The 27,576-nt window shown below is 50.3% G+C and overlaps 1 protein-coding gene across 1 annotated transcript in view; it reads right to left on the bottom strand.

The window, feature by feature from the left end:
- Positions 1-27,576, bottom strand: part of Ulk4 (unc-51 like kinase 4) — a 303,260-nt gene that overhangs the window by 157,212 nt on the left and 118,472 nt on the right. The window contains exons 30-31 of the mRNA XM_041677287.1: positions 23,436-23,528; positions 13,550-13,598 (exon numbers count right to left, since the gene is read on the bottom strand). Of these exons, the coding sequence (XP_041533221.1) occupies positions 13,550-13,598; positions 23,436-23,528 (142 nt within the window). The remainder of the gene's footprint in view (positions 1-13,549; positions 13,599-23,435; positions 23,529-27,576) is intronic.

Here is a 27,576-nt window from a genome sequence, read left to right as displayed (position 1 = left end):
GCAGGCAGAGCAAGCCAGGCGGAACAAGCCAACAGTAAGTGGTATTCTCCCAAGGCTTCTGTTTCAGTTCCTGCCTCCAGGCTCCTGCCCTGAGCTCCTGCCACGGCTTCCTTCAGTGATGGAGTGTAACCTGAGAGCTTTAAGATAAATAAAAAAACGCTCTCCTCCCCAAGTTGCCTTTCGGTCCGTGTTTATTCACAGCAACAGAAACCAAACTAAGACAGAGGAGAGCTAAGAACACAATCCCACGCTTCTTAGTAATGTCAAAAAGCAACATGTGCAGAAAGAAACCTGAGGAAGGAAAGACTTACACATCACAGTTTCAAACCAGGGACAGGAAGACGTTCAGTAGCTGAGGCTTGGGGACAAGCTGCTGAGCTAGACAGGCCTGGATCAGCAAGACCTGGGTTCAACTCAGAGAACCCTGCTGCAGCAACTAAGATGGATGTATGTCTCCTGAAATTAACCATGTCCTATACACACACATTCCTGTGAACATGTACACACACGAACACACATGTGTACACACACATGCATGAGTGAGCACATGAGAAACAAAAGAAATCAGAGATTTCTGGATAGTCTATGTTCATTATTTAGAAAACCTGACGTGGTCAAATGTCCACACAACCCCAAGTGATTAAAGATTCAATACAATTCCTACCAGAATCCCAGGGCTGTAATCTCTAAAAGAGCATGAACATGGATAGGGGAGAGATGGAAGGAGAAGAAGGGAAGAGGGAAGTAGAGGTGAACATTATTTAGACAAGAACAAGGGCCACCATGAGACCAGGCTGCCCTCAGCACCTGCCAGCCCTGGGACACTGGAACAGTGGGTTTGCTCTGGTAGAAGAAAAAGAGTTGAACAAGGCAGTGGAGTCTGAAGATCCCCTTCAAAGTAAAGGATCAGACAGGGAGTCTCTGTGTGTCTCAATCCCAGCACTCAGAAGGTAGAGGAAGACAGCCCTCAAGTTAATGCAGCAAAGCTTGCTGGTCTATAAAAACAAAAAGATGCAGGTGACTTTAACCAGATCCCGTCTCAAAATAAAAAGTGAACATTCTTCTGGAGACAGCTCAGCAGGAGAGTACTTGCCTGGGAACTTCTCCCACTACACATGCGTTACGGAAAGACTATATATCAGGTTTTCTAGGACTGGGGTTGGGGGCAAGAGGAGGTGTTGGCAACAGGGGGCGGGGTGAGGGTTGATGAGGTGGCCAGAAACTAGGCAGGACAACCTGAGCCACAAAGTGAGAAGACATGATGGATACATGTGGATATGTGTGGAATATGGAAGTATGCATGTGTGGTGTACGTGGAAGTAAAATGGACATAAACAAATATCCAACTACATAAAGTGGATGACGGGATTACGGGCTGACTCACTGTTACATGTAATCTTACTGTGTTAAAGTTAAAACCTTCCTTTTCATTTAGACAGAAAAGAGGAGGTGATGTGGGATTCCCCTCTGTATGCTGTGATTCCCATTGATTAATAAAGACTTTGGACTTATAGCAGGGCAGAACAGAGGGAGGCAGGGAAAACTAAACTGAATGTTGGGGAAAAGAAGGCAGAGTCGAGAGAAGCCATGTCCCCCCCCCCCAAGATAGATACCAGGGACAGAACTTTACCCAGTAATCCACAGCCACATGGCAATCCACAGATTAATGGAGATGATTTAGTTTAAGATATAAGAGTTAGCCAGAAATACATTTAGGCTATTGGCCACACAGTATTGCAAATAATACAGTTTTTGTGTGATTATTTCTGGTCTGAGCAGCCGGGAACAAACAAATGGTTTCCTTCTACAGAGCAGAGCTCAGTTGTAGTGGCTCTCTCCAGGAGAAGAGCAGGACTGCTATGTCCTTCGTGAAGATCATCCCCACTGCACCCCAGCTGCAGGTAGCCTGGCTTCCCGATAAGCAAGGACACCTTTCCTCCAGGGCTGAGCTGTCCTGTTGTGGCTCTACCCCCTCCAGAGCTGTCCTGTTGCGGCTCTACCCCCTCCAGAGCTGTCCTGTTGCAGCTCTACCCCCTCCAGAGCTGTCCTGTTGCGGGCTCTACCCACTCCAGAGCTGTCCTGTTGCAGCTCTACCCCCTCCAGAGCTGTCCTGTTGCAGCTCTACCCCCTCCAGAGCTGTCCTGTTGCGGCTCTACCCCCTCCAGAGCTGTCCTGTTGCGGCTCTACCCCCTCCAGAGCTGTCCTGTTGCAGCTCTACCCCCTCCAGAGCTGTCCTGTTGCGGCTCTACCCCCTCCAGAGCTGTCCTGTTGCGGCTCTACCCCCTCCAGAGCTGTCCTGTTGCAGCTCTACCCCCTCCAGAGCTGTCCTGTTGCGGGCTCTACCCACTCCAGAGCTGTCCTGTTGCAGCTCTACCCCCTCCAGAGCTGTCCTGTTGCAGCTCTACCCCCTCCAGAGCTGTCCTGTTGCGGCTCTACCCCCTCCAGAGCTGTCCTGTTGAGGCTCTACCCCCTCCAGAGCTGTCCTGTTGCAGCTCTACCCCCTCCAGAGCTGTGCTGTTGCGGCTCTACCCCCTCCAGAGCTGTCCTGTTGTGGCTCTACCCCCTCCAGAGCTGTCCTGTTGCAGCTCTCTACCCCTCCAGAGCTGTCCTGTTGTGGCTCTACCCCCTCCAGAGCTGTCCTGTTGCAGCTCTCTACCCCTCCAGAGCTGTCCTATTGCGGCTCTACCCCTCCAGAGCTGTCCTATTGTGGCTCTAACCCCCTCCTCCCAGAGCTGTCCTGTTGCGGGCTCTACCCACTCCAGAGCTGTCCTGTTGCAGCTCTCTACCCCTCCAGAGCTGTCCTATTGCGGCTCTACCCCTCCAGAGCTGTCCTATTGTGGCTCTAACCCCCTCCTCCCAGAGCTGTCCTGTGTGGCTCTAAGCATAGCCTGGTTTCCCAATAAGTCAGGATATCTCTGCAGCTCTCAGTACAACCTGGTTTCCCAATAAGTCAGGATATCTCTGCAGCTCTCAGTACAGCCTGGTTTCCCAATAAGTCAGGATATCTCTGCAGCTCTCAGTACAGCCTGGTTTCCCAATAAGTCAGGATATCTCTGCAGCTCTCAGTACAGCCTGGTTTCCCAATAAGTCAGGATATCTCTGCAGCTCTCAGTACAGCCTGGTTTCCCAATAAGTCAGGATATCTCTGCAGCTCTCAGTACAGCCTGGTTTCCCAATAAGTCAGGATATCTCTGCAGCTAAACAGCTATAACACTTCCCCTACACCAACTGCATGGTGAAGACCCCTAGGTAAAACTGCAAACTACAGAATATTAAAATCCTCTTTCATTCCTACACATTAATCATGAATTACCTGAACACCTGTAAGAGGAGCTAGAGAGATGGTTAGCAGCAAGAGGGACTTGTTCTACAACTACGAGGACCAGAGTCAGACTCCAGGGCACAGGTGATGAGACGGGCATCCTTGTAAACGCCTGTAACCCAAGCTCCAGGGGGTCAGAGATGGGGGGGGTCCCCACTGGGGCTGGCTGGCTTCCAGCCAAGTCAAGGAAATACCAGTTCCCAACCCAGGTAGAGACCTTGCCTCAAAAGGCGGCAAAATGGAAAGAGACAGGAGGTCAGCAGCGCCCTCTTCTGACTACTGCATATACACACACTCACACTTACATATACACTTACACCGACACACACACCAATCAATGAAAGTATTTTTTAAAACTAAGAAAATTCCATTAACAAAGTGAAGTAGAAAAAAAGAAAATATAAGTATAAACTTAATCAAGGAGGAAAAAAAAAGCTGTTTTGATTTCACTGGGGGAAGGTCATGAAAACAAACCCTTCCACACAGGTGGAGAAACAACAGACACAAAATGCCCCCTCCTGACACAATGGCATCACAGAATAGTGAACACACATAGGCATACATATATGCACACTCACATTCAACCAATATTGCCATACAAGAAGAAATCAGGCACCGCCTCACGACCTGCCAGACTTTCTCTATTGTTTTAAGTTATGAGCAAGTGTGACTTTATCCAAATTCAGAAGTTCCCTGTTCTCCTGGCCTTCAGTGGCTTTGTGCTGTGCCCTGCTCCACTCCTGAGCCTCTAATAGATCCCAGGTGCAGTTGCCCTGGCTGGAGCCACTTAAGAATCCCCACCTTCCCATAAGTCTACACTGATCGAAGGCTCCAGATTTCTGGCCTCTCTGAGGATGCTGTAGTTATTGGTGGTTGCATCAATCCTGCCTCTGTTGCCCAGCCAGGTAAACAAGGGCAGAAAGTGCCAGAGGCAGCACCAGGAACACAGCTTTCATTAACCTGAGTGGCGTCCACTGCTCCCCGTCCGTCAGAGGCAGGTGCTCTGGTTCCCACACTCTCTGGGATAGGGTGTACCGAGGAGTTCTGGGAAGCAGCCACATTTGATGATCGTATCTGGAGAATTTGCAGTTTTATGTGACGCTTCCTTCCAGAGTCGGAACCAGCCCAAGCCAGTTATCTTCTTCCATGTCTCAAAGGTCTACAGACACCCACAGCTCCACAGGGTGCACAGCTCAGCAGTGCCTCCACAGAGCGGACACTTTAGCTAACATGTCAGAAACCAACCTGGCCCATGGCTAACCCCTGGCCATTCAGGGCACAAGCTGGCAGTAATGCATGCCAGGCCAGGCTCACTGGTAGACACAGCTGGCCTCAGGTGTGAGGACACCATGCTGAAGAACAACTTCCTAGATTTCCTCTCCCAACTGCTCAAGAGTAAACACCACAGACATCACTGACCCACTGCTGGAGAGTCCTCAGGAGGGCTCATGACATCACTGACCCGCTGCTGGAGAGTCCTCAGGAGAGAGAGGCTCATGACATCACTGACCCGCTGCTCCCCTGCTTTTCCACCAGTCCTTAGAGAGGGTGAAAAGTGAACACTGCATTGTAACTCAAAGCGAAGCCTAAAACTTGGGACAGGAACAATGGCTGACTGCTTGTTAGCTTTCCATTGCTGTTAGCGAACGTCCACATGGAGACACCTCAACTTAACGGGAGGAAACGTTGATTGGGGCTCATGGTTTGGACCATGGTTTCTTAGCTACACTGTCTTCAGGCTGTAGTGCGTCTGGGTAGAATGAGGATGGGGCAGGAGAGAGAAGGACAGGTCACTACTCCTTCAGCATCTGACTTCCTGCAAATAAGCCCTGCATCTTAAAGGCTCTACCACCTCTTAATTCCACCAATGGGGACAAAGACTTTGGGGACGTTCCAGGTCCAGATCTTGGCAGTTTTTAAACTGGAGCTGGGAGAAGTCACGCCACATTCATGTGCTCTGCGAATGGCAAAAGGCATATGAAATTCGCTGTTTTTTAAACTCTGTGATCCAAGGGTTTTATCTTTTCAAGGCTGTCTTCTCTAAAAGCTTTGGGGCTCACAGAGAAGTCAGTTTCCTAATGCTAGCTGCTTTGGCCCATTTATTCTACCAATGCGGCACTACTCAGCTATATGCTCAGTTGCTGCATGACCAGCTTCCAGTCCCTCGCCAGTATCTGTAGATTGCACCCTAGACATAGAAAAGCATTTCTCAAACACACGTTTATAGACTGTGGAGCCCGGACCTGTACAAACCCAAAGTTCAGTTAAAACTTAGTACTGTTGTATGTGATGTGTGTGGCGTGGACACACTTACCACAGGGCCTGGACCTGCGCAAATCCACATTCACACTTTATTTTAAAATTTCTCACTGCTCATGAGTGTGTGTGATGTGCATGATACATGTGATGTGTGAGATGTGGGCACACCTGCCACATCTGTCCAGGTCCGAGGACAACTGTGGGCATTCAATTTCCTCCACTCTGTTTTGAGGCAGGATCTCTCTCGTGTCTGACGCTATGTGTGAACTCCAGGCTAAGGATTTTTCATGTCAGCTCCAAGGACCAAGCTCACACAGTCAGACTGGCACAGCCAATGCTTTTCCCTGCTGAGCTGTCTTGCCAGCCCATTTTCACACGTCAGTAAACAGAGCTTTAGTGATAGGTGGAGTCCTATGTGTAGCCAATAGCAATGGACTGTGCGCAGTCCCATTCTGTAAGCTACAGACACTGCACAGACATGGCCTTTAGAATGAAATGAACCTGCTATGTCTCCAGGTACTATTGACATCCCCTTGAAGGTCCCCTCCAAAGGTATATTCCTAAGACTTCAGAAATGTTCACACAAACTTGCTTCCTGTGTTGGGAAATTTCTGCACATCTGCATAGGGGACTCTTGTCAAGAGCACATCACACAAACATCTGGATTCCTAATGTTCTAAGGAGCCCATTAAATCCCAAGAAGCAATTCACTTGAACAGGGACAACTGGAGCCAAGAGATACAGAGTAAGAGTCTGATGAGCATGCAGGACTCAAAATATTCCTTAAACATGGTGGGGCTGAGACCTTAACGTCTCAGGGATGAAAGACTTTAGGTACCAGAGGTCCTAAAGAAATGCCTTCCTGAAGACAGGGCTGACTCAAGAGATTTACTACGCTCGCAGCCCCTGCGGCACCGAGAACTGTTGGAACAACCTGACCGCCAGCGCGCTCTGCTAATCACAGTTTTATTGTTCACATTTGCCACTGAAATTGCTTTGCAACTGTTTGTTTTGAAATAGGAGCATAAAATATCACAACAGCAGTATTTTGGCACATATTGGAAAATCTGCCATGAATAAAGATTTTTCTTCCAATAAAACAGAGTTTGCCTATATCGCTTGGCATTAAAATGACTTATTGAAGTAGCCACAACATAAACCACAGAAATAAAATGAAAGATTAGAGTTACAGCAATGTTCAAAGGCGGCTACATCCAAATTCACGTTTAAAACATTTTAATGCAACTTATAATGCTTTGCAAAGAGAGAAAGTAGAAAAAGAACATCCTCCATCCTGTTCTCCCAACAACTCTATGCTCAAAAGCCAGCCAGGTGCTGGCTCACATCCTTTGGGAAGCCGTGTTTACAGTCACATCCAGGGCCTTAGAGATGTGGGCCCAGAAAGCAGGGTCCATGGGAACCAGTGCAGCCTCATGCAGTGACGCAGGCTAGTCCTCTGCTACCGCCCAGCACGGCTGCTTGGTGCCGACAGTAAACATGCAGGGCTGCCCAAGCCTGAGGACCCGAGTTCAAAGCCTCAGAACCACGTAAGAAGTGAAGTGCAGCTACGCATACCTGAAACCTGTGGGGGTAGAGATGGTGGGAGACTGTCTTGTGGCTGCCGGCCCAGCTCCAGACTCATCGAGAGGCCCTGTGTTGGGGACTAAGGCAGACAGTGAAAAAACAAGGTCACCCAGTGCCCTACTAGGTACCAACACATGTACTCGCGTACACGGGTGAGGGGAGGGGTGTCCATGGGTAGGACCTGCCAGGGCAGGAGCACCCACCAGCAGGAGGCAAACTTTGGTAAGCAGCTCCCTGGCCCACCTTTTCTGTGGTGTGGCATTCTGTGTATAGGGGGCCTGCAGCTGAAGCTCAAGACTGAGGCACCCTGCTTTCTCTGTTGCTCTTTCCTGGGACCTTCGGGCAGACCCAAGACCAGCTGTCTGCCATGCTGCCTTCCCACAGTCCCCATGACTGACCCCACCAGCCCCACTAACGGACGCCTACAGCTAGCACTGTCTGCATCCTCCAGTGACGGGAACCCTGGTTATTGCTTTCCAGCAATGGCCTAAAGCTGTTCCAAGAGTCCCAGACCTTAGGCAAGTGACCTGCACATAGACCGCTCTACCCAAGCAAAGGCTGCCATGTGAGTTTGTGGGGTGTCTTTGCAAGACCAAGGAGAAGCGAACGCAGGAGAAAGGCCTGTCCGGTGGCCCCAGTAGCTGTCACTCCAAGCACACCTGTATCTCAGCATGGCCCACACCCACCACTCAGCTCTCTGTTTGTGGTCTCTTTCTGCTGGTGCAGTGAACACCTTGACACAAAAACCTCAAGCCAGGATGCCAGGGGTCACATGATACCCAAGGGAGAAGCAAACCATGCATGCAAGCAAGTGCTCAGCTTGCTGTCTCCATCTTACCCAGGGGAGAACCCCTGCTCGGGGTCTAGTCCGGGGTCTACAATTAAGATGAGTCTTCTCATACTGGTAACATAAGCAGTTACACTGGCAGGCCCAGAGCCATATCCCTAGTGGTCCAGGATTCTGCCAAGACGCAGCCCAGCCTCAACAGGTCCTGCCTGGTGAAGCACTTATAGAGTGTCCTCCCTTCCCCCTTTCCTATTTCTCTCCCTCCCCCACTCACCTCTCCCTCCCTACTCTCTCCTGCACCCTCCCTTATCTGACAGGTTGTTTCAAGGATTCACACCAGCCCTGCAGAGGAAGGAGGACTGTACCTCCTCAGCCAGCAGCAGCAGTCAGAGGTAGCTTGGACGGTTTCCCCCAAAATAAGAATTGCTTTTAATTTGCTAGAAACTGTAGTCCTCTACTGCTGAAGACCCTGCTCTTCCACACAAATCCAGATTTCCTGCTTTCCTCAAGGCAAGTCCACCAGGGCCAGTCCACACAGAACAACAGATTCAAAACCCTGTTTTCTTCACCAGCTGCCACTGCAGCAGAGAAGCAGCCAGCAACTCCTGACCACCAGAGAGGGGGCATGTAGGGTAACAGCCCGTGGAGATCACCCTGCCCCTGGCCTACAGGCCCATGGAGATCACCCTGCCTCTGGCCGGTCCCCACCCCGTGACTCGGGGTTCATGCCCAGCAATACTTCCGGCCATGCAGTACGCTTCTACTAGCTCACTGCCCATGTTCCTAAGACTATAAAAGCCTGCCCTTCTTCCCAGGCTCCTGCCATCTCTGTTCCCACTCATAGGAGGTCACCATTCTGTGCCTCTCCCCAAGAAACCTCTTGTGTGAGGTTTGTTGTGTGGTGTGACTTTGTGGTACCCCTTGGCTCCAGACTTCCAGGGAACCCTTGCTCAGAAAAACCCCTCCAGGAAGTGCTTAGGGAAGGACATTAAGAAACCTTGCATCGTGGGCACAAGGAACTCTGGGAAAGAGAAACAAAGTTACAAGGTGCAAAGCCCTTAAGCCGGTTTTAACTATGTTAATCACAACAGCTGTGGAAGAGGTCACCCAGAGGCCACCATGGCTGCCCCTCTGTGAATCAAGGGCCTGCTGCTGTCTTGTGGATGGGTAAAGTCACTTGCAGCGGGTCCCTCCCCATCTTCTCACTGGAAGTCATTTGGATCCAACCACTAACAGAGGCTGCCCGACACACGCCCCACACACGCCAATGTCACAGAGGTCCTCAGACTCAGATGTCCTTGACTCCAGGGACCAGTCAGTCCTAACAGGCACACATATTTTATCAGACACTCAGAGAGAAAACTATCACAGTTCAGCTCAGAACTTTTACTTTTTACTGCTCTCTTCAGCTTGTGAAGATAGAGACTTCTGTAACACACCGCTCCCGGGCACTTATGTAAAGGGAGATGAAATGAAATAAATTGGTCACGGCCATGACACCCAGGTCACTTGGCTGAAAGCAATGGTGAAGGGCCACGCATTTGGAAAGTTGGCCTCAGTTCAGGAACGTCAAGGTAAGAATGTGTGTTTTGTGGGATGGGGACAGAGGAGGAGTGAAATCCCCAGAGGATAGGCTGTGTCCACAGGGTGACAGCTACAGACTTGGCACTGATTAAATGTCTGCTTAGGAGAACGGCACAGATTACTTGGCTGAAGGCAGAAAGAGTAGGAACAGACACTGTCCTTCCAGGACGTCAGCCCGACCTCAGACAGCAGCGGCCTCACTTTTTCTCTCAACCCCTATAAAATAAGACCCTGGGTCAGCAGGATGGCTCAGTGCATGGTGATGCCTGCTGCTGAGCCCCGTGACCGCAGTTTGCGCCCCAGAAACAGCCTGATGGAAGGATAAACCAACGCCCGAAAGTGTGCCCCGACCTCCACACACACACTGCGGCATGTGGTCACACACACAACAAATAAATAAAAAAAATTACAAACGCCATCCAACAAGAAACTAAACACAGAAGATCCTCTTGGATTCAGAGCACTGTGCTAGCAATGGTGCAGGATGCAGGACTGAGGAGTGGACATCACCTTCATTCCCTGTGACAAAGCCGCCGGGACAGTAAGGCTTAAAGAGTGCTACGACAGAAATTAAACATTCTCTGCTGCTGGTGCTGACGGTGCACCCCATCACCCACCAGAAGGAACTTCCTGTCTGGATTTGAGACATGGGGATAATGGAAAATGGGCAGTTAGACCACCTGTCACCCTGCCAACTGGACACAGTCGTAACGGGCCCTTTAGATTCTTCTCTCTACCCATGGGTTACTACAGCTCTCATCAGAGAAGTTCCTTTGTGCCGTGGACAGTGGTTAAAGCAGAAGCCCATAACTGGTCATATCCCTGGCGCACTCAGTCACAAATGGGACATGTCTATCACACCCCTGCTTCCAAGCCTCAGAGAAGATCATGGAGAAGGGACTTAAGAGACTGAACAAGACAAAACCATTGTGCTCACGAACTCCAGCAACCTTGGCTGCCTGCACACAATGAAATCAGTCGGCCTCCCGGCATGAACAGGAAACAGCTATCAACAGCTGCTAGCTGCCGGAAGGAGAAGTGTGAATTTTTTTGTTTTGTTTTGTTTTTGAGACAAGGTTTCTCTGTAGCTTTGGAGTCTGTCCCGGAACTAGCTCATGTAGACCAGTCTGGTCTCAAACTCACAGAGATCTACCTGCCTCTGCCTCCTGAGTGCTGGGATTAAAGGCGCCCACCACCACCACGGGCAGAAGTGTCATTTTTAAGAATGGAAGCTGACCGTGCCCCAGGGGATGGTCACACAACTACAAGCATATGGACCCAGTAGGTTCTCAAAAACAAAAAGGACATAAAGTTGGAAAGGAGTGGGGATTGGGAGGCGAATATAGGGGCAGTTAGGGGTGAATATGGTCAAAGTAAGTTGTGTACATGTGTGAAATCCTCAAGGGGAAAAAAAATATTTTTAAAGTCATGGGCATTTTGTTTTCCATGGCCCCCGCTTAGATGCAGAACTCATCTTGCATGTACAACTGAGACTCTCACACCTCTTCTGGTCAAGACTCCCCCGCACTGGAGAGTGCAGCTGCCATGCCGAGAGACAGCCCACAGTCTGCAGCCGTGTGATCTCCACCATGCTGGCTGCTGAGGCTGACCGTGCTGCCATGTCTCCCAGGCCTGTCAGCTCTGGAGCTCTGTGTCGCTCTCTTCTCCCTCCAAAGGTGATTCCGGGACAGCGTCCCCTCTTACCCTGTGCCCACCCTTATGACTCAGCTCAGCAGTTTTCCAGATCTGCTCTCCTCCAGAGCAAGGGACTCAAGAGCCACCTCTGCCTCTGAAGATGGAGCAGAGCCGACTGGTGACCTCGGAAACAGACTCGAAGGACAAAGCTTGTCCTGTTTAGTTTCAGAGCTTTTGTCTCTAGGGAGAGCCTGATAGAGAAGCCCCCACCATGGTTGGCAGGACACAGACTAAGGGCCTGGATGCAATAAAAATTCCCACAGTTCCAAGTTTTTAACCCATCAATGGACGAAGCTGTGCATGTGTCACGGCCGCTGTGACCCAATTGTCTCTGGAAACACCCTCAAAGATACACTCGGGCTTCTGCTGTGACCTAATTGTCTCTGGAAACACCCTCAAAGATACACTCGGGCTTCTGCTGTGACCTAATTGTCTCTGGAAACACCCTCAAAGATACACTCGGGCTTCCGCTGTGACCTAATTGTCTCTGGAAACACCCTCAAAGATACACTCAGGCGGGCTTCACTGGCCACAACCCAACCAAGCTGATCACCAAGATCAGCTTCACAAGAGACACAGGAGGGCAAGGCAGCCCCCAACAATCCCACTTGGCGCTCTAGAAGGCAGATCTTCCTCTCCTGATGTGGGATTCCCCTCTGCATGCTGTGAATACCAGTGGTGAATAAAGAAACTGCTTTAGGCCTATTGATAGGGCAGAACACAGTTAGGCGGGGAAAACTAAACTGAATGCCGGGAGAAGGAAGGAGGAGTCAGAGAGAAGCCATAGAGCCGCTGGTGCCATGCCAGTAGAGACAGACACACTGAAACTTTGCTGGTAAGCCATGACCTCATGGTGATGCACAGATTAATGGAGATGGGTTAAATTAATGTGTAAGAGTTAGCCAATAAGAATCTAGAGCTAATGGGCCAAGCAGCAATTTAAATAATATGGCTTTTATGTGATTATTTCAGGGCTGAGCAGCCGGGAGCCAACAAATGGCCTCCTTAGTACAATCTCCCTTTCTCCACTTCCTTCTGATGCTGCCTCTAGACCCCTCTTCTAGCTTTCTGAGCAATTCCTCCAACCTTGTCTGTGGCACTCACATACAGCTCTTGACATCTGTCCCCATCTGTGCTTGATAACACGCCCACCCCCACCTCCACTCACACCCAGTGCAAATGCAAGTGATGTCAGTGATGGTACCAGGAGGCCGGGAGCATCCTCAGTCCTCCATCTCACTAGGGGGTGCCACAAAGCCTTCCCACCCTCTGCCCTGTGAGCAAGGCACACAGAAGGGCACAGCAAGGTCGGTCCTTAGCCTGGAACTACCCAGCCTTCAGAACCCTGAGAAGTGGCCATCAGTTCTTTGTACACAACCTAGCGCGTGGTCTTTTGCTTGAACACTACAGACACCTTCAGGAAAACACAACCAGTCCCTGACCAAAGCGTGGACCTGAGGCTCAGAAGTGGGGTGTCATTTGCCTTTGCTTTTCCCACAGTCACACAGTTTGCCTGGAATCTGAAATGAATGAAGGGAGCTCACGCCCTCACCATGTCTAACACCATCTCTGAGCTTTACAGATTAGGGTATTGGTAAAAAGGGGAACTTCTCTTGGCTGGCGACACTCCTGCTCTCTTTCCAGCCTGATTCTCAGATCAGTAGGGTCTAAGAAGGGGTTCTTCACAGGCAAAAAAAGACAAGTTTGGGTTCCATCTCATTCTCACTCAAGAACTACAGAGCAAAGATTTGATTGGATGGGTAGTGTTCATTTAAGGTGCATGCCCTTTGTTGGGGAAAGAAAGCTATTCTGAGTTCTGAGCTAGACAACCGCATGACGGTTGATCTGAAGCCCAGTGACGCTCATGCTGAAGGCCCACACACAAGCACAGCAGGAATCATGCTCCTCCGCAAGCCAACCTCAGACCAGACAGTAGGTATCGGCCGGGCAGTGCGGAACACACCTATAACCCAGCACTCAGTAGGCTGAGGCAGGAGGGGAACAAGAGTGGAGCCACCCTGGCTACACAGAAAGTCAAAGGGAAGGAGGGAGGGAGGGAGAGAGGGAGGGAGGGAGGGAGGGAGGAGAAATAAAAGGCAAACGGCTTTCAAAGGGCAGAGCCAGGGACTCCAGCTACTCTCACTTCCGAGTGTGACGTCCTCTGCAGGACTGAGAGCAGAGGTCTGATGAGGTCAACAAGACAGGACATACACTCTGTGGGCACAGTGTCTGGGCTAGAGATGCAACCACAGTTCACCCCAGAACTTTAAAACTTGAAATGTTTACTTGAATTCCAAAAAAGAGACTTGCATTCTTACCAGAATCACTTCGAAAATGAGCGGGACCAGTTTGCTTTCCTCCACAAGCCTGTAAAGGGAGGAAAAGAGGGGGTGAGCACACGTGAGAGACACGTGAGAGACGAGCATTTAACCGGCTACCCAACAGGGTGGATCGACGCCCCCGTGCCTAACTGCTCAAACTCCGATGGAGAAACAGACTAAGTAAATAAATTACTTTAGCACGCCGAACTCAGCAATTACACACAGGAAGCACGAGGCTTCTCACGATGATCGCTCAACCTTATTGATATTTTAATGTGAAAATTAATTAAAATTCACAATTATAAAGACATCTAGCCAAGGTAACGCCGGGCGAAATAACGTAACTTTCCACAGTGCACACAGAGCCACCGGCATGTGACGCCGCGTTTTTCATTTCTGCCTCGTTAGCTGTCTGCCCAGCATAAATACATTAATGTGCAATGAATTTTAATGGCCTTTAATTTTTAAAAAATTGGACACCAATCACCCAGTCTACTCTAGGCACGTTATCTCATCAAATCTGGTTATAAATTATCATCAGTTATAACAGAATAATTATTTCATGAGCTTTCAGAGAAAGTCGTCCTGTGAAACCAGAACCATCCGAGCTAGTCAGTGTTTACTAAGCTTGGAAATCTGGGGCTAGGGACACAGCTCAGCGGAGGAAGCTTCACCCCAGTGCTACAAAAGGTAATTTTAAGAAAAAAACAAAACAGCATTTCCACTTCTAAACACCCCTTGGGTCCAAGGTAGAACAGGTGCGTCTCCAGTGGCAGGCTAAACAGTAAATACAGGACAATACCCAGCTTCTCAGTCTCTATAGCAACCATAGCCCAGTCAAATTAACTTGAGAGCAGCTTTGAGTGTTGCTGAAACAGACAGGTTGTGTACCAATAAAACTTTATTCTCCAAACAGGCCACTCTGGGGCCACAGGCTAAAGCTCTGCTTTGGTTAACAGCAATCATATTTGGCTGCTGGAGAGACAGCTCAGTGGTTAAGAGCACACACTGTTCTCGCAAAGATTACAAGTTCAGTTCCTAGCACCTACACTAGGCAGCTCACAACGGCTTTTAATTTCAACTTCAGGGGACCCAGTGGCCTCTGCAGGCATCTGCACACACCCACACACATACCTACACACACCCACACCTACACACAAACACACACCTAATTTTTATAAATATTAAAAATAAATCTAAAAACTACTCTTTTTAACTAACTATCTTGCTAGATCGGTTCTGTGGGACAGGACAAGCATATTGCCTCTGTTGTAAATACACACTATTTTGTCTGTGCCACAGACACTGCCAGGCAAACAGCAACAGGGCTACAGCACCTGGCTGCCAGGGGCTTGTCTGTCTGTGATAACACACAGAGAAAAGAAACATCTGTGAAACTAGCGAGAAGACATCACAGCGAAAGCGACATGAGGGCGGCAGTGAGTGACAGTGAAACAGACAGGCTGTGTACCAATGAAACCTTCTCCAAACGAGCCACACCCACATGCTAAGGGGCACAAGAGACATGGACCTCCCAGGCTCACACACAGAAAGGCAACAGTGAGTGTGGTCACCACTCCTCACGGAGCAGCTGTGACCCTGAGGCACGGCAACAGCCTGGGCCCTTCAGAGAACACGAGCCCAGAGTGTGGCCGAGGCGTGTGACAGAATGCCAGTCAGCAAAGGACAGGGCGGAAGCTGCGACTCTGAATGACATGAAATACAACCGCAGGAGGCTGGATGTGGTGGCACACTCACAAACCCCAGATGGGGCATGCTGAAGCAGGGGGTCAAGAGCTGAAGGCCAACCTGTGCTAAAGAGAAAAGTGCCATATTCAATAAAGAAAAAAAAAACCCACAAGATCTCACTTACACATGAAATCTAACAATTCAAACTCAAAGACGGAGAGAGCGGGGGCCAGGCTGACCAAGCACCTCTGGTCAGATGTGTGGCCAACGCCACATGAGGAAATTCTTGCCTGGTACTGGAAACCTGGTCAAAAGCACATAGAGCTCACGGCCCCAGAAGGGGCCAGGCAGGCAGCACTAACCGAACTCATGTTTTATACAAAACAAGAAAAGATGTTAAGGTAACAGGAGGGTTTCGGGGGATCCAGGAGTAGGAGGGGGAGCTGGGGTGGACATGATCAAGATACATTACATACATGCAATTACCATACATAAAGCAAACCTTCCTAATAAAAGTGTTTCTAAAGCAAACCTTCCTAATAAAAGAGTTTCTAAAATTAATCATTCTACCCTTAAGTTACTTCCGTTGGGTACTGTGTCAGCGATGAGAAGAAGTGTGAGACGAAGGCCTGGAGCCATTAACCAACTCCACCCAGCAGGGGCGTGCCTTCCCAGGGCCCCCTCCCTCCGTGTCTCTATGGCAGCCATCTGCACTCTCACCTGGGCCCTGGGCCGATCCTTGCCCCTTGAATTTCGACAGGGTAGTGACTGCTGGACACTCACAGCATGGCGGCTGGGAACCGAGAGCCAAATCTACCATTGCCTCCCTACAGAACCAGGACACTCACAGCATGGCGGCTGGGAACCGAGAGCCAATGTCCAAGAGATGGAGAGCAGACTAAACCGTCAGAGAGAGAGTAGGGGAAGCCAGAGCAGACCCTTGCTGGTGGAGTCACACAGTCGGGTCACAGTGGCCCAGGTGGGAATGTCTGCTGCCATCTCTGTGGAACACAAGCTTCTTCAGTGTCCATCTGTGACGAGGAGAGAAATCCCTCAGTCTGGAAGCAGCAGTGCACAGAACCAGAGAGACAGTGACCCGAGAGGAAGTAAGGTCACATGACAGCTTGTCACCAAGAATGCAAGAATGCCCGGCTCTGGGAGCCCTGCTCTCTGGTCGTACAGTTGGCTATGCATGCCTGGGGCATCCTCTCAGAGGATCCTGAAGTCAGAGGCTAGGTGCAGGGGAGACCACTCTAACCCTCTCTCTTAGCAAAGGGCAGCTCTGCAGAGGACTCAGGTCCCATATGCTTGCTGAATACCAGTTAAAGACCCCCTGTAAGTTTCCACTCTAACTGGGGTTTAGTTTAGGGTCAGAGGCTGGCCCCAAACAGTTCCAATAAGCTAGGTTCAGCCAACCTCCCCCTATAGGCCAATCAAAGAGATAATTAATAGTGAAAGGCTCAATGTAGGGAAGTGTTAACCTGGGCTCCACTGTCTCCAAAGTCTCTCTGTCGATATCTTCCAAGTTTCTCCAGCCTTTGCCACGTGGTCCCCTCTACCTCCAAAGTCAGTGAGAGCTGCATTCATGCGTGCCCAGCCCTTTGCAAGCTGCAAATCCCACTGACCTGAACCCGACCCTGAACTCTAGTCCAGATTTGAAGGGGTCTGTGACCTCCTCTATATTTCAAGGTCATTTAATTAGGGGTCTTAATTACACCTGTGATAACCCTATAAAATAGCACTAATTACTGTGTAAATGAAAAACTGGACAAGGGGCATCTTCCAGAGCCTGGGGAGCTCCAGCTGGAGAGTGTGGATGTCACACCTGACCTTGACCCGCATCAGCTCCACCACGACTCAGCCTCCTTAGAAAAGAACAAGTTTAAATTCTGCCTCTGCAGGAGCTGCTTCAAGTCCGTCTGCGAGCACCCCAAGCTGGAGGCACCTGGAGCTGGAGGCGCACTCTGAGCTGGAGGCTCACAACAAGATGGAGGCACCTGGAGCTGGAGGCGCACTCTGAGCTGGAGGCTCACAGCAAGCTGGAGGCACCAGGAGCTGGAGGCGCACTCTGAGCTGGAGGCTCACAACAAGATGGAGGCGCCTGGAGCTGGAGGCTCACAGCAAGCTGGAGGCACCTGGAGCTGGAGGCTCACAGCAAGCTGGAGGCTCACAACAAGATGGAGGCGCCTGGAGCTGGAGGCTCACAGCAAGCTGGAGGCACCTGGAGCTGGAGGCGCACTCTGAGCTGGAGGCTCACAACAAGATGGAGGCGCCTGGAGCTGGAGGCGCACTCTGAGCTGGAGGCTCACAACAAGATGGAGGCGCCTGGAGCTGGAGGCGCACTCTGAGCTGGAGGCTCACAACAAGATGGAGGCGCACTTTTGCTTAACGTTCCAACAACACGGTTAGGAGTTTTAGATTCTATATTTATTCTGACTGAAGCAGCAGTAGACTATAAACAAAGCTTTTTGTTTACATAATTTACCAGTCTAGTGGGCCAGTGACAGTCGTTTTAAATTAAAAATCTCCAACATCAAGCTGCATTTCAAATTATTTGTTCAGGGAGTCAGCTTCAAAAAGAATTGGCTTCTTAATGTTTAGTCACAGGAAGATATGTCATCTGCTCTGAAAGCAATAATATCTGTGGCTTTTCCCCCTCAGACATCTGCCCTGTCTCCACACACTTCCTAACTCACTTGCAGAAGGTTGCAGGATTCTTACCGTGTGTGTGTGTGTGTAAAATATATTTTTCACACACATACACAAATGTCAGGATTGAGGCTTACACAGTTTTAACATACATGTTCGTCTTGCAAAGACCCAAAGAACTCTGACCAAGCAGGACAGTTCTTCCTTGAGGACGTTCACACCCCAGTGGACACAAACACACCGTCAACACATAATCCTGCTATAAGCTGATGGCTGCAGCCTCCGAGAAAGCCTCGGAGCTCAGTTACAGGCTCAGCCTAAATCTCCCACTGCCAAGATGGTGGAAAGAATAATAATTCTCACAAGAGGAAGCTCGGTCAGGTTAAAAGGAAGCTGCTGCTGGCATCTAACAGCTCTGGATGGCCTGTGCCTGCTGAGTGAGCTGGGGCCATGGGCTGAAGGGGAAAAGGAAGCTGCAGTCAAGAGGGCGGTACTCTCATACAGGCACCCAATAGCCACGAGACACCAGATGCAGTGATACACCTCGGGTTCCTCTCTCTGAACCTGAGCTCTGCAGCAGGCGACCTTCTCTGATGACGCGTGACTCCATGACAGTCTCTGCAACAGGGACTGTGCTTGCAGGCAACACAGGCATGGGCACCCATGCCCCAGGGTAAGAAGGCACTGAACAGAAACATGGCATCAGCAAGATTAGGAATCAGTAGGGGCAAGGACCAGGGGATGGTGTAGGAGGTCCTTCTGTCTATGTGTTTCTTGTATTGGTGAATGAATAAAGAAACTGCCTTGGCCTGATAGGGCAGAACTTAGGTAGGTGGAGAAGACAGAACTGAATTATGGGAGGAAGAAAGCAGAGGGGGGGATGCCATGGATCTGCCACCGGAGATAGATGTGCTCAATTTTACCAGGTAAGCCACTGCCACGTGGCAATACACAGATTAATAGAAATGTGTTAAATTAAGATGTAATATTTAGCCAATAAGAAACTAGAGCTAATGGACCAAGCAGTGATTTAATTAATACAGTTTCTGTGTGGTTATTTCAGGGCTAAGTTAGCCAGGCAGCCAGGACAAACAAGTGGCCCCCTCTTTGCAACAAGCTGTGTGCACTGCCGGCATTGCCCTCACCTCTAGATACAAGCCCAACAATAACAGATGAGAGACTCTGAGGTAATGGACGTTTCCCAACATATTTTCATTTTAACAAGCTAATCGTTTCCTTTTCCTCGGTTGCATTTACCTCATGAAATGTTCAGGGTTCGGGGTTTGGAATCCACCTGCACATATGGCCAGGCCAAGTTTCTGCCTTTTCTCACCATTCATTGAACAAGCATGGATAGAGTGCCTCCTGTGCACTGTGCACAAGGGTGCATGAGAGATGCAGTGATTATTACTAGTGCTACAGTAGATCGGTAGTCAAGCATCTGTGGAAGGGACCAGGGAGAGAGGACAGAGTGAGGAGCCAACAGTGATGCAAGGCAATGAGTCCTTTGCTCTTCAGAGAAGAAACTGAGGGACAAACAAGGATATTAAGTTAGTGGTCAGACTGAGGTCTGAACCCCAGCAGTGCAGGTCAGCACCCCATCCTGAGAGAGAACTTCAAGAGGACCAGAGGAGGTCCGGGGAACAGCAGGAGGGGAGGGAGGCAGATCACATCAGTGTGACTGGTGTGAAGGACAGCGAGACAAAGCAGAGGCAGCTCAGAGAGAATGGTGGAAAGAGGCAGGTGGCATGGAGGTCCTCGTGCTCACAGAGGAGGCCTGGAAGGCTCCACACGCACAGTGGTTCCTTCAAAGGCAGGAGTTAAAATGCACACTCACGGGCCTGGAGAGACGGCTCAGGGGTGAAGAACCTGCCCTGGTCTTGCAGAGGACCCAGGTTCAGTTCCCAGCATCTACCTGTAACTCCAGCTCCAGAGGACCCAGCGCCCTCCTCTGTGGGTGCTGCGTTCACACTGTGAACGTAAGCGCACATAGCACAGGCACCACACACACATTAATTTTTAAAATTTAGATGTTTTGTTTAAAACACAAGTTCCCTGAGATGAGGAGGATAATACAGTCGAAGGCCAGGCTGGAGGTGAGCCAGGAAGGTCCCCAGACACCCCAAGAGCCGGCCTGATGAGCTTGACCTTCACCTTGGCTCCGAGGGGATAAGGATGCCCCACCAGCCAAACTCCTGTATTTGCACGGTCCACAGGCTGAAAACTGTCGTTAGCTTTTTAAAGGACTGAAGGAAATCAAAAGATGACATTTTTTAATACATGAAATTCAATTTTCAATTTCCATACATAAACACTGTAGTGAAACCCAGCCTGCCGTGCAGGGATATCTGAGGGGTGGGGACAGAGAACACAGACAAAGCCTGAGACCCTACAAGCAGCTGCAAGGAAGAAGAAAAGACACTAAAGTCGAAGCGACGAAGCAAGGATCCACAGGAAGAGGCATTCTGGGATGCATTAACGCCATTGGCTGCAGGAGAGGGTAGAGGAAGAGGACACGAGCAGGACACAGGGCTCTTGGTTTGTCCCAGAAGTGGGCCCCACACTAACCACCCCCAGAGCATAGCAGCGCAGTGAGCCACCCACTCGCTGGCACTCCTGTGGGTGGATGCTCTCCCTCGGCCCTCACAGAGACACAGGAGTGGTTAACCCCTCCGCCCCAAAGATGAAGTACCGACTCTGAGCAGTAACAGCTGAGGTCACGTTCACAGCTGCCGACACCAGGCGCTCAGGTAAGTGAGAAGGCGGGGGAGTCTGAGCAAGTGATGAGCCAATCGGGAGAGGACTGACGGCAGAACTCGGGGCACATCTGGGCTCACTTGGGGAGCTTGCTGACAAGGGCTCAGGAAGCTTAGGGGCAGACCAGCATGATCACAGAGCTCCCACACCCTGTGCCCCCAGTCACCTTCAGATGCCAGTCAAAGATACTGCCGTTACACTGACAACTTCATACCTGGAGAGTCACTGTCAGTAACCGCCCACAACTGACTCTTCTGGAGGCATCAACAACCGAACCTATAGCTAGACAGGCATCTACCCACCGAGTGACAGCTGAACTCTTAGGCGGTTTATCTACAGTGAGCTCTTAGGTGGTTTATCTACAGTGTGCTCTTAGGAGGTTTCCTTGTGAATCACCCGCCAAGTTCCTCACCCAGAGAAAGTGCTCGATGCTCACGTGACCTTGAACTCATGTCTTTGCTGAGAGAAGAGTGTGAAAGCATCCCACAGTGAAATCACTCACACTGTTGGCCAGGCTGGTGCCCAGGGCAGGGCATTGCAGCAGGTGCTCACAGCTGCCCTGGGCTGCCGTGCAGGACCAGAGCGCAGAGGGGGAGACACTGCCACCAACCTATCGTGCGCTTCTTGTCTCTGCTCTAATCCTTTCTTCACTCCGTAGACCAGGCTGGCTTCGAACTCACAGAGATCCTCCTGCCTCTGCCTCCTGAGTGCTGGGATTGAAGGCGTGTGCCATCACTGCCTGGCTTAGAATGTGGATTGGATCATTTCCTAGTTCTATTGCTGTAAAGAGACACCGTGACCAAGGAGACTCTTAGAAAAAGAACATTTAACTGGGGGGCTGCTTATAGAGGTTAGTCCATCGTCATCACGGTGGAAGCAGGCAGACATGCTGGAGCAAGAGCTGAGAGATTTCCACCTTTTCAGAACCTCAGAGCCCACCCCAGTCACACACCTCCCAGTCCTCAGAGCCCTCCCCAGTCACACACCTCCCAGTCCTCAGAGCCCGCCCCAGTCACAGGCCTCCCAGTCCTCAGAGCCCGCCCCAGTCACAGGCCAAAGCACCTCCTCAAGGAGGGGAGCCAGGGCGGGAGCTCAGGCAGAAGCTTGGAGCAGAAACCACAGGGAGATGCCACACACCGCTTGCTTAGCTACCTCTCTACCACCCAGGCCATCTGCTGGGGATGACTCTGCTCATGGTGGGCTGAGACCTCCTACGTCAATTAGCCGTCAAGAAATGGCCACAGATACAGCTGCGGGCTAGTACGATGAAGGCAAGTGCTCAACTGACAGCCCCCTTCCCAGGCGACTCCAAGTTAAGGCACACTGACAGATGAAGCTGACTTTGAAACGTGATGGAGGAAGGACATTGGTTAAAAAATAAAGAAACTGCTTGGCTGGCCCTCATAGGTTAAAACATAGGTGGGAGGAGTAAACAGAACAAAATGCTGGGAGGAAGAGGAAGTGAGAGGAGAAACCACACAGCTCCTCTCAGAGACGCCATGCTCCCCGCTCCCGGGCAGACACACGCCATGAAGCTCTGACCCAGGATGGACGTAGGCTAGAATCTTCCTGGTAAGCACACCTCATGGTGCTACATAGATTATTAGAAATGGGTTAAGAGGCTGAAACTAATGGGCCAGGCAGTATTTAAATGAATACAGTTTGTGTGTTGTTATTTCGGGGCATAAGCTAGCAGGCGGCCAAGGTGCTGGGGATGCAGCCCCGTCGCTCATATTACTACAGAAACGTCTGAGAACACCAGGCCTGAATCTCCATTCAGCTCCATGGCTGTTGGGAGAAACTTCAGAATTAAAGCCATTTAGGAAGAGAGGATGGACCACTCAGTCTAAAGGATCTAAAGATTGTGGGTTCGCAGCTTCAAAATGCAGAAAGGAAAGGAGTGCAGGCTTGGTGCACCCTGGGTGGTCATGACTGGGTATCATGAGTTACACACTGTGCCCTACAGAATCAAATCCCTAAGAAAGCAAGGCTTGTCTGCAGAGCTCCTTACAGCCTGAAAGCTCCCCACAGCTCAAAGTCACATTGACTACATCAGATGGTAGCAAAACACCAACAAATCCAACCAAGATGCAATGGCCCCCTTCACTGCAGAGCAGTGCACCCTGACATTTAAGACCATGTGGTCCGGACATGCCTGCAGGCAGGATTGGTGCCAGTTTGACGCCAGCCTGGAGAACACAGTGAATTAGAGGCCAGCCTCCCCCACAGAGTGAGACCTTGTCTCAAAAAAACAAAAACCACCATACACACAGAAAAATGCTGTTGTCTATTGAGGGATTTTTGTTTTTGTTTTTAACCTTTAAAGAGTATCTTTTGGGTTGTGTATGTAAGAAATGTGCATGAGCACTTGTGTGTGCCAGTGTGCTCATATCACATACGCCACGCATGTACTACACCACACGTATCATTCAGAAGACAACCTCAGCGCGTCCCAGCCTCTGCTGCCTTGCTTTGCAGCAGGGTCTCTTTGCTGTCTTTCCAGGTGGATACAGGGCTAGCCAGCCTGCCGGCTTCCAGGGACTTCTCCTGGCCCTAGGAGTGCCAGCACGACAGACACTGTACATGCCTTCCAGGATCCTAACTCAGGTGCTCTGAGCCTGCACCCCAAGTCCCAGCTTCATCGCTTTGAAGTGTCACCCATTCTGTGTGGTACAAACTCAAGGGGTTAGAACACAACAGTTCGGGCCAAGATAGCGTCAGCGATGACAGCACAATGCAGGGGACCTGGAGAGCGCCCCTTGGCAGCTGCGGTGCTGGCCTCCCGTACCTGGTGAAAGCCGCGTTATGTTCCGTCATGGCAACGAGCAGCTTCAGAGCATAGGCGGGAACTGGGTCAGGCTCCATGAGGATGTGCTCATACCTAGGAATAAAACCACCAGAAATGACTCGGTCTTCTTCCCGCATATGCCCCGAGTGTCAGAAAAGGACAGGTTGTAACATGCCAGCCTCTGGGGCCAGCACACACAGGGAGCACACGGCCTGCATGGGTAAGACACTCTGTAAGACGGTGCAGGCAGCAGGAGACCAGTGAGCAGGAGGCATCCGTGCTGCTGTCTCTAAGCCACCCCACATTTGGGTTCCCTGGTGGACATGAGGCCAGCACTGTACCCATGGCTAAGACACAGCTCAGTCGCAAGGGGAAAGATGAAGGTGATGAAACATTTTCTTGTGGACAAGGAGAGACACAGGAGAGCTCGCTGGTCACTGTAACACTGTACGCTCTCGTGCCCAACCCACTCCTCTCTCTCTCCCTACAACTGCTGGGCAAGGGCTCCCACCTGGAGCTACACACCATCCCAGAATCCTTGTGCCTGAGAGAAACAAAGAAACTTCCAGATGCCTCCTGAGCCACAGGAATAGGAATTAGCAAGTGCAAGTCATGGTTACTGCTGGACGGCATTGCTACAACAGCTGCCCGAACCTATAGGGCTGCCCCTGGTGGGAATCCATCTAAACACCAATTCTCCAAGGCTCTGGCGTCTAACCCGTGAGGAGGAATACATTCCTCCCTGGATGCTGAAGAATGGAGCCCTGATGATTTTACAGGTCACAAGAGAATTATTTTTAAAAATGAAAAGGAAAGAAAGGCTGTGCTTATGTTTCCCAGGAGAGGGATGCGGGCACCATTCCTTCATAATGGCATTGCAAACACACTTTATCAGCATGACCCCTGCGATGTTGAACACTGCTATAAAAACAAATATATAAGTAAACTATAAAGTTTGAATTGTTGCAGGTGACGGAAGTCAGGCCAAACAACAGACTCTCCCCTAGGCCTGCTCAGCCCCTTCAACACTTACCCTGACTGTGAGGTAGAAGACAAACACTTCCTACGCCTTTCCACCACAGCACGGGGCGTCTTCCCTACAGTCCCATGAATAACTGAAGTTGCAAAGGCACAGGGGCCCCCTCCTCACTAGAGGAGATGGCCAGTTCCCTCCTCCATCAGACCCTTTGCTCCCACAGAAGGCAGAGAACAGGCAACCCCTGCTCCTTTCCTTGGTGCCAACTGAGAGAATAAAACCCTGTAGGAAAACCCCCTCTGCCCTCGTGGGGATGCTAATCCATGAGAATGACAAAACAGTGCCAGAGCCATCTCAAGGAAGAAAGAAGTCTTCTGGCCTCTGCGGGCACTGACGCTCAAAGATTCACATATCCACACAGTCAGAAAAAGAATTCTTTGTAGAATTCCCAGAAAAATATCCACCCCTTCTCAGAAACGACATCAACACTGTCCCCCACTTTATTAGCCTGATTCAACCCCTGGACTTCTACCCTGTCTACAACCTCACCCTGGACTTCTACCTGTATCTACAACCTCACCCTGGACTTCTACCTGTATCTACAACCTCACCCTGGACTTCTACCTGTAACTACAACCTCACCCTGGACTTCTACCTGTAACTACAACCTCACCCTGGACTTCTACCTGTATCTACAACCTCACCCTGGACTTCTACCTGTTACAACCTCACCCTGGACTTCTACCCTGTCTACAACCTCACCCTGGACTTCTACCCTGTCTACAACCTCACCCTGGACTTCTACCCTGTCTGCAAACTCACCCTGGACTTCTACCCTGTCTACAAACTCACCCTGGACTTCTACCCTGTCTACAACCTCACCCTGGACTTCTACCCTGTCTACAACCTCACCCTGGACTTCTACCCTGTCTACAACCTCACCCTGGACTTCTACCCTGTCTACAAACTCACCCTGGACTTCTATCCTGTCTACAAACTCACCCTGGACTTCTACCCTGTCTACAACCTCACCCTGGACTTCTACCCTGTCTACAACCTCACCCTGGACTTCTACCCTGTCTACAACCTCACCCTGGACTTCTACCCTGTCTACAACCTCACCCTGGACTTCTACCCTGTCTACAACCTCACCCTGGACTTCTACCCTGTCTACAAACTCACCCTGGACTTCTACCCTGTCTACAACCTCACCCTGGACTTCTACCCTGTCTACAACCTCACCCTGGACTTCTACCCTGTCTACAACCTCACCCTGGACTTCTACCTGTAACTACAACCTCACCCTGGACTTCTACCTGTAACTACAACCTCACCCTGGACTTCTACCCTGTCTACAACCTCACCCTGGACTTCTACCCTGTCTACAACCTCACCCTGGACTTCTACCCTGTGTCTACAACCTCACCCTGAACTTCTACCTGTAACTACAACCTCACCCTGGACTTCTACCTGTAACTACAACCTCACCCTGGACTTCTACCTGTATCTACAACTTCACCCTGGACTTCTACCCTGTCTATAACCTCACCCTGGACTTCTACCCTGTGTCTACAACCTCACCCTGGACTTCTACCTGTAACTACAACCTCACCCTGGACTTCTACCTGTATCTACAACTTCACCCTGGACTTCTACCCTGTCTATAACCTCACCCTGGACTTCTACCCTGTGTCTACAACCTCACCCTGGACTTCTACCTGTAACTACAACCTCACCCTGGACTTCTACCTGTATCTACAACCTCACCCTGGACTTCTCCCCTGTGTCTACAACCTCACCCTGGACTTCTACCTGTATCTACAACCTCACCCTGGACTTCTACCCTGTGTCTACAACCTCACCCTGGACTTCTACCCTGTCTACAACCTCACCCTGGACTTCTACCCTGTCTACAACCTCACCATGGACTTCTACCTGTATCTACAACTTCACCCTGGACTTCTACCTGTATCTACAACTTCACCCTGGACTTCTACCCTGTCTACAACCTCACCCTGGACTTCTACCTGTATCTACAAACTTCACCCTGGACTTCTACCTTGTCTACAACCTCACCCTGGACTTCTACCCTGTCTACAACCTCACCCTGGACTTCTACCTGTATCTACAACTTCACCCTGGACTTCTACCCTGTGTCTACAACCTCACCCTGGACTTCTACCCTGTGTCTACAACCTCACCCTGGACTTCTACCTGTAACTACAACCTCACCCTGGACTTCTACCTGTATCTACAACCTCACCCTGGACTTCTACCCTGTGTCTACCTCACCCTGGACTTCTACCTGTATCTACAACCTCACCCTGGACTTCTACCTGTAACTACAACCTCACCCTGGACTTCTACCCTGTAACTACAACCTGACCCCTGAACAGGAGAAGCTGCCCCAAACACCTACCTCCCACCCCTATTTCTGGACATCAATAAAGTCTACTCAAATTGGTCAGCAACTGTTCAGGCTTGTCCTTGGTCCCACAATTCCAAGGGGATGAAAAGGACTCAGTGTGGGGATAAACTGGGACCATCATTGGTTATCCTAGGGTTAAAATCCCATCAAGACTGTAAATGGAGAGACAATGTTTATCTACATTTCTGTAAATGCTGAACATCGCTGACAAGTGAGTTTCCCAAGTGACAGTGCCAGACCAGCTCCCATCAAGACACGATGTCACCTTCTGCCGTCAGCTTTCGCAGACGGCACTACCAGTGGTTTGCACACTGAACTCCTGAGAAGTCCCGATGCTAGTTAACAAGGATTTGGGCTTAAGAGCCATTAAATACGGTCTCTTCTGTTCAGTATGACCCTCTAAAATCTAACCTTGTCTGCCCACTGGATAAATCCCATGGTGATTTTCCGGGAAGATGTGAGACCTGTTTCCCCTAAGAGGAAGAGCTCTCTTCTCAGGTGATTGTCAAAATCCCAACCATGAAGAAAAGGAAAACTGAGGGGGGCAGAAACAAGCAAAGGCATGCACATATGAGTGGATGGACCAACACACACACACACACACACACACACACACACACTTGAGTCATGATGGAGGAAGGTCATTGGTTAAATAAAAAGAAACTGCTTGGCCCTCATTGGTTAGAAGATAGGTGGGAGGAGTAAACAGAACAGAACGCTGGGAGGAAGAGGAAGTG

Source organism: Microtus oregoni, unplaced genomic scaffold, assembly GCF_018167655.1.
Source record: "Microtus oregoni isolate MIOR12 unplaced genomic scaffold, Mior012 000028F_ref0000031, whole genome shotgun sequence".
NCBI lineage: Eukaryota > Metazoa > Chordata > Mammalia > Rodentia > Cricetidae > Microtus > Microtus oregoni.
This window is presented reverse-complemented; position numbering and strand designations above follow the sequence as displayed.